This window comes from Gobio gobio (genome assembly GCF_949357685.1).
Source record: "Gobio gobio genome assembly, chromosome: 15".
Lineage (NCBI taxonomy): Eukaryota > Metazoa > Chordata > Actinopteri > Cypriniformes > Gobionidae > Gobio > Gobio gobio.
The window spans coordinates 1081698-1089301 of NC_137108.1; the positions used below are offsets into that span (position 1 = coordinate 1081698).

General features: G+C 45.9%; 1 protein-coding gene across 1 annotated transcript in view; it reads left to right on the forward strand.

Annotated features, from left to right (window-relative positions):
• Positions 1 to 2946: 2946 nt before the first annotated feature.
• The window catches only part of znf236 (zinc finger protein 236), a gene marked incomplete at its 5' end in the record, with an annotated part of 53820 nt that continues 49162 nt past the window's right edge, over positions 2947 to 7604 (forward strand). The window contains 2 exons of the mRNA XM_079837069.1: positions 2947 to 2959; positions 3159 to 3286. Coding sequence (XP_079693195.1) covers positions 2947 to 2959; positions 3159 to 3286 — 141 coding nt within the window. The remainder of the gene's footprint in view (positions 2960 to 3158; positions 3287 to 7604) is intronic.

The following is a 7604-nucleotide window of genomic DNA, read 5'->3' on the forward strand; positions in this document are numbered from 1 at the left end:
ATCAGTCCTCAAGGTCCCGCCCAAAATGTTGCCATAACCAATCAGACATCAAGGTCCCGCCCAAAATGTTGCCATAACCAATCAGTCCTCAAGGTCCCGCCCAAAATGTTGCCATAACCAATCAGTCCTCAAGGTCCCGCCCAAAATGTTGCCATAACCAATCAGTCCTCAAGGTCCCGCCCAAAATGCTGCCGTATCCAATCAGTCCTCAAGGTCCCGCCCAAAATGCTGCCGTATCCAATCAGTCCTCAAGGTCCCGCCCAAAATGTTGCCATAACCAATCAGTCCTCAAGGTCCCGCCCAAAATGTTGCCATAACCAATCAGTCCTCAAGGTCCCGCCCAAAATGCTGCCATAACCAATCAGTCCTCAAGGTCCCGCCCAAAATGCTGCCATAACCAATCAGTCCTCAAGGTCCCGCCCAAAATGCTGCCATAACCAATCAGTCCTCAAGGTCCCGCCCAAAATGCTGCCATATCCAATCAGTCCTCAAGGTCCCGCCCAAAATGCTGCCGTATCCAATCAGTCCGCAAGGTCCCGCCCAAAATGTTGCCATAACCAATCAGTCCTCAAGGTCCCGCCCAAAATGCTGCCGTATCCAATCAGTCCTCAAGGTCCCGCCCAAAATGTTGCCGTATCCAATCAGTCCTCAAGGTCCCGCCCAAAATGCTGCCGTATCCAATCAGTCCGCAAGGTCCCGCCCAAAATGTTGCCATAACCAATCAGTCCTCAAGGTCCCGCCCAAAATGTTGCCGTATCCAATCAGTCCTCAAGGTCCCGCCCAAAATGTTGCCATAACCAATCAGTCCTCAAGGTCCCGCCCAAAATGTTGCCATAACCAATCAGTCCTCAAGGTCCCGCCCAAAATGTTGCCATAACCAATCAGTCCTCAAGGTCCCGCCCAAAATGCTGCCATAACCAATCAGTCCTCAAGGTCCCGCCCAAAATGTTGCCGTATCCAATCAGTCCTCAAGGTCCCGCCCAAAATGCTGCCATAACCAATCAGTCCTCAAGGTCCCGCCCAAAATGCTGCCATAACCAATCAGTCCTCAAGGTCCCGCCCAAAATGCTGCCATAACCAATCAGTCCTCAAGGTCCCGCCCAAAATGCTGCCGTATCCAATCAGTCCTCAAGGTCCCGCCCAAAATGCTGCCATAACCAATCAGTCCTCAAGGTCCCGCCCAAAATGCTGCCGTATCCAATCAGTCCTCAAGGTCCCGCCCAAAATGCTGCCATAACCAATCAGTCCTCAAGGTCCCGCCCAAAATGCTGCCATAACCAATCAGTCCGCAAGGTCCCGCCCAAAATGCTGCCATAACCAATCAGTCCTCAAGGTCCCGCCCAAAATGCTGCCGTATCCAATCAGTCCTCAAGGTCCCGCCCAAAATGTTGCCGTATCCAATCAGTCCTCAGGGTCCCGCCCAAAATGCTGCCATAACCAATCAGTCCTCAAGGTCCCGCCCAAAATGCTGCCGTATCCAATCAGTCCGCAAGGTCCCGCCCAAAATGTTGCCATAACCAATCAGTCCTCAAGGTCCCGCCCAAAATGCTGCCGTATCCAATCAGTCCTCAAGGTCCCGCCCAAAATGTTGCCGTATCCAATCAGTCCTCAAGGTCCCGCCCAAAATGCTGCCATATCCAATCAGTCCGCAAGGTCCCGCCCAAAATGCTGCTGTATCCAATCAGTCCTCAAGGTCCCGCCCAAAATGCTGCCGTATCCAATCAGTCCTCAAGGTCCCGCCCAAAATGTTGCCATAACCAATCAGTCCTCAAGGTCCCGCCCAAAATGTTGCCATAACCAATCAGTCCTCAAGGTCCCGCCCAAAATGCTGCCATAACCAATCAGTCCTCAAGGTCCCGCCCAAAAAGCTGCCATAACCAATCAGTCCTCAAGGTCCCGCCCAAAATGTTGCCATAACCAATCAGTCCTCAAGGTCCCGCCCAAAATGCTGCCGTATCCAATCAGTCCTCAAGGTCCCGCCCAAAATGTTGCCATAACCAATCAGTCCTCAAGGTCCCGCCCAAAATGCTGCCGTATCCAATCAGTCCTCAAGGTCCCGCCCAAAATGCTGCCGTATCCAATCAGTTCTCAAGGTCCCGCCCAAAATGCTGCCATAACCAATCAGTCCTCAAGGTCCCGCCCAAAATGTTGCCATAACCAATCAGTCCTCAAGGTCCCGCCCAAAATGTTGCCATAACCAATCAGTCCTCAAGGTCCCGCCCAAAATGTTGCCATAACCAATCAGTCCTCAAGGTCCCGCCCAAAATGTTGCCATAACCAATCAGTCCTCAAGGTCCCGCCCAAAATGTTGCCATAACCAATCAGTCCTCAAGGTCCCGCCCAAAATGTTGCCATAACCAATCAGTCCTCAAGGTCCCGCCCAAAATGTTGCCATAACCAATCAGTTCTCAAGGTCCCGCCCAAAATGTTGCCATAACCAATCAGTCCTCAAGGTCCCGCCCAAAATGTTGCCATAACCAATCAGTTCTCAAGGTCCCGCCCAAAATGTTGCCATAACCAATCAGACCTCAAGGTCCCGCCCAAAATGTTGCCATAACCAATCAGTCCTCAAGGTCCCGCCCAAAATGTTGCCATAACCAATCAGACCTCAAGGTCCCGCCCAAAATGTTGCCATAACCAATCAGACCTCAAGGTCCCGCCCAAAATGTTGCCATAACCAATCAGTCCTCAAGGTCCCGCCCAAAATGCTGCCATAACCAATCAGAAAAATGAAAAGATATTTTTGTAAAGTCACGCCATCATCATGTTGAGTACGTAATCTTTTCAAAAGGGTAATTTTTATAAATTCAGTTAATATTTTGTGTTGTGGACTGTAAACATCTGTAATGTGAAAGACCTTATTCAGAGCTTATGCAATGAAAAAACAACAAACTACTTTTATTCTGTTATTAATTATGAACATTCTGCAGCTTCTGCATGGTGAGGATGACTGATATGGGTGTGTATTAATAACATTCCCTGATATTAAGAAGCTCTTCAAAGGTGTTTTCTGGGATCATGTCGGATTTAATTATCGTAACTATTTGATCTTAAATCATATTTATAACTGCGCTGATTCAACCCTCCGTGATTTCAGTGAAAGCAGGGACTCTTTCTGTTCTTCCATCACTTGTCGTTTACCGCCTGTTGTCCTGCAGATGGAGGTCAGGACGCCGGTTCAGAGGGACAGAAGCAGGCGGAGAACAAATGCAACGTTTGCTCCCAGAGTTTTCCCAGCGAGAGTCAACTTCAGAGACACCTGCGGGAGCATGAGGTCAACGATAAGGCAAGACTGCACTTCATCATCATCATCATCATCATCATCATCATCATCATCTCACACTGATACAGTGGGGAGAACAAGTATTTGATACACTGCTGATTTTGCAGGTTTACCCACTTACAAAGCATGTAGAGTCAGTCATCTTTATCATAGGTTCACTTCAACTGTGAGTGACGGAATCTAAAACAAAAATCCAGAAAATCACATTGTATGATTTTTAAATAATTAATTAGCATTTTATTGCAGGACATAAGTATTTGATACATCAGAAAAGCAGAACTTAATATTTGGTGCAGAAACCTTTGTTTGCAGTTACAGAGATCATACGTTTCTTGACCTGGTTTGTACACACTCTCTAATGTGGCGTTCACACCAGACGCTTGAATATTCTGAGTTTACTCGCTTCAATTGCGCGTGACATTCACTGCACATCAGACGTGATTCTCCTCATGGGCGGGGCTTCTGCCAGCGGCTCGTCTCGTTGTGAAATGGCTGACATGGGCTGTGTTTACACGTTTTTTTTTTGTTAAAATCTACTGTTAATGTGTGACAAAACATAGACATAAGACTTTTTCAGTCGATAATGTAGTTGTTTAAAGCTCAAATCAGTGGTTTATTTATATAAAGAGTGCCTATTTGAACATGTGATGTGGTGTGTGTGTGTGTGTGTGTGAGCTCCAGTGGATCAGCGGCGCTCATTAACCCGGTGAGATCAGCCTTTCCTCAGCCAGTTCTTCTGCCGCTGGCTCTGATGTCTCTGTGGCGTCTCCAGCTATAATTCGTCTTGTAACGGCCGATCTTTGCTCTCATGGATCTATAATTTGTTCCCTGGCAAATCGTTTAGGCTGAGGGCAAAGAGAAGTTTCATTACTTTATATTTTTAGGCTATAACTGTACGTTGCAGTTGTAACGTTAGTCGACTAGCACTGACTTTGAATGTTTGACTGAATTGTTTGCTTTATTTCATATATAGCTTGTTATCCATTACTTATACTTTTGTATTATTGATCATACATAGACTTGCATTTAACAAAAAGAGACTGTGTTGTGTTTCATGTCATTTAATGTTATCACAGTGATAATCATATTGTCTGAACCAGATATTAATATACAGATTTTCTCCTCATTGTTGTCACTTCTAGAGCAAGCACCTGATTGGTTAACGCGGCGCGAAATATCCACCAAAGTTCAGATTTTTCAACTTGAGCGATTCGCGCGAATCTCGCAGCAGAATGCCATTTCGCGTCTCTGCATTGACTTAACATGTAAATCACTCGCGCGAATCGCGTCCGGTGTGACCGCACCATTACACACACACACACACTCTCACACACTGCAGCAGGGATTTTGGCCCACTCCTCCATACAGACCTTCTCCAGATCCTTCAGGTTTCGGGGCTGACTCTGGGCAATGCAGACTTTCAGCTCCTCCACAGATGTTCTATGGGGTTCAGGTCTGGACACTGGCTAGGCCACTCCAGGAGCTTGAAATGCTCCTTAGTTGCCCTGGCTGTGTGTTTGGGGTCGTTGTCATGCTGAAAGACCCAGCCACGACCCATCCTCAATGCTCTTACTGAGGGAAGATCTGGCGATACATGGCCCCATCCCTCAATACGGTGCAGTCGTCCTGTCCCCTTTTCAGAAGAGCATCCCCAAAGAAGGATGTTCCCACCTCCATGCTGCACGGTTGGGATGATGTTCTTGGGGTTGTACTCGTCCTTCTTCTTCCTCCAAACATGGCGAGTTTTACCCCTGATGTCCTTCCACAGCTCTCTGGTCTTGGCCATTGTGGAGAGGTTGGTGTCTGTTTGATTGAGTGTGTGGACAGGTGTCTTTTATACAGGTAATGAGTGGAGAACAGGAGGGCTTCATGTAGGTAGGTAGGTGTCATGCAATAAAATGCAAATTAATTATTTAAAAATCATACAATGTGATTTTCTGGATTTTTGTTTTAGATTCCGTCTCTCACAGTTGAAGTGAACCTATGATAAAAATTACAGACATGCTTTGTAAGTGGCAAACCTGCAAAATCGGCAGTGTATCAAATACTTGTTCTCCCCGCTGTAAATGTCATTTAACACTTTATATCACATGCAATGGCATAACATGCTTATCTGATGATGCTGTGAACAATTATCAATGTAAATCACTGTTGCTGAAACTTCTCCATCTCTGTCACAGCTGATTCCCAGCTGTGGGATAATACACTAGAGGGTTCACACATCACTGAATATGATCAGATGCTCATCTCCTCCACTGTGTGTTACTGTACGCATCTTTCCCACACTCCTATAAACCTGTAGAACCCGCTGGACTTTACATCAGCGCTTCTCACGCTTCCTCTCCGATGCGTCTCAGTGTCATACTAGGATAGTTAAAAACTTAATTTACAGAAACAAGAGGCAATATATTAAAACAATATAGCATTATAATGAGTTACATTACAAAATTATATTTCTAGATGTTTAAATAATGTTATGAGTTTTCTAGTCATTTGGGATTACAGGGTTTTCTAAATATATATATTTTTATTCACTAATAGCAATTGAATATTTGAGGACCAGGTGTCAGATTTCGGCTATCGGATTGGATCAGATCTTGAAAATGGGTTGTTCAAATCCAGTCCTGGTTTTGATCTGGCTCAAATCATCAGGGGCAGTTGTTTAAAAAGTTTAATCTGTATCAGAATGATCTGGATTTGGAAATCCCATGTTTTGCTATCCAGGATGTCAGGCATGGCGCCAGGATTCCAAAGCCAGAGCCAGACCAATTGTGGGTGGGCCTTAAATTTAAAATGTTATCATATCACTGTTTAACCTATAATTAAAATGACTGACTAATATACTGTTATATTATCTGTGCTTACATAATAGAGATTTGAATAGCTTGATGTTCTTTAAATATTTTGTTGCATTGTAAAAAGTTTCGGAGCACAGGAAAACGTTACGCACGTCAATCCATTCCCGACGATCTTGGTTTGCTTCTTATTTATTAAATATACAACAATGACTTAATTAAAAAATAATGTTATAAGCTAATATTTAAACATAGCCTAACTATGAAACTAAATAGGCTACGTTTTCTTTAACCCTCTGTCCGACAAAAGCGCCGGCGCATTTTTTCCTTTATGACAGCGGAAACAACTCTCACTCCTTAATCCAATCATACATAATTATGATAAACTGTCTACTTTTATTTGTGTACACTCACAATACCAACAAAAGCCGTGGACTCAGGGAACAGATTGTTTGACTGGTTCATCTCTTATAATTGATAAGAAGTAAAAAGTCTTATGAGTGATAAAAAACACTTTAAATGTAATATAGTATTTATGTTTTATATTTTATAAATAAAAATAAATATATTGATCTCCTCTCCTCTCCTCTCCTCTCCTCTCCTCTCCTCTCCTCTCCTCTCCTCTCCTCTCCTCTCCTCTCCTCTCCTCTCCTCTCCTCTCCTCTCCTCTCCTCTCCTCTCCTCTCCTCTCCTCATCCTCATCTCATCCTCATCCTCATCCTCTCCTCTCCTCTCCTCTCCTCATCCTCTCCTCTCCTCTCCTCTCCTCTCCTCTCCTCATCCTCATCCTCTCCTCATCCTCTCCTCATCTCTCCTCATCCTCTCCTCATCCTCTCCTCATCCTCTCCTCATCCTCTCCTCATCCTCATCCTCTCCTCATCCTCTCCTCATCCTCTCCTCATCCTCTCCTCATCCTCTCCTCATCCTCATCCTCTCCTCTCCTCTCCTCTCCTCTCCTCTCCTCTCCTCTCCTCTCCTCTCCTCTCCTCTCCTCTCCTCATCCTCATCCTCATCCTCTCCTCTCCTCTCCTCATCCTCTCCTCTCCTCTCCTCTCCTCTCCTCTCCTCATCCTCATCCTCTCCTCATCCTCTCCTCATCTCTCCTCATCCTCTCCTCATCCTCTCCTCATCCTCTCCTCATCCTCTCCTCATCCTCTCCTCATCCTCATCCTCTCCTCTCCTCATCCTCTCCTCTCCTCTCCTCTCCTCTCCTCTCCTCTCCTCTCCTCTCCTCATCCTCATCCTCTCCTCATCCTCTCCTCATCCTCATCCTCTCCTCATCCTCTCCTCTCCTCATCCTCATCCTCATCCTCTCCTCTCCTCTCCTCTCCTCTCCTCTCCTCTCCTCTCCTCTCCTCTCCTCTCCTCTCCTCTCCTCTCCTCTCCTCTCCTCTCCTCTCCTCATCCTCATCCTCATCCTCATCCTCTCCTCTCCTCTCCCTCATCCTCTCCTCTCCTCATCCTCTCCTCATCCTCTCCTCTCCTCATCCTCATCCTCATCCTCTCCTCTCCTCTCCTCATCCTCT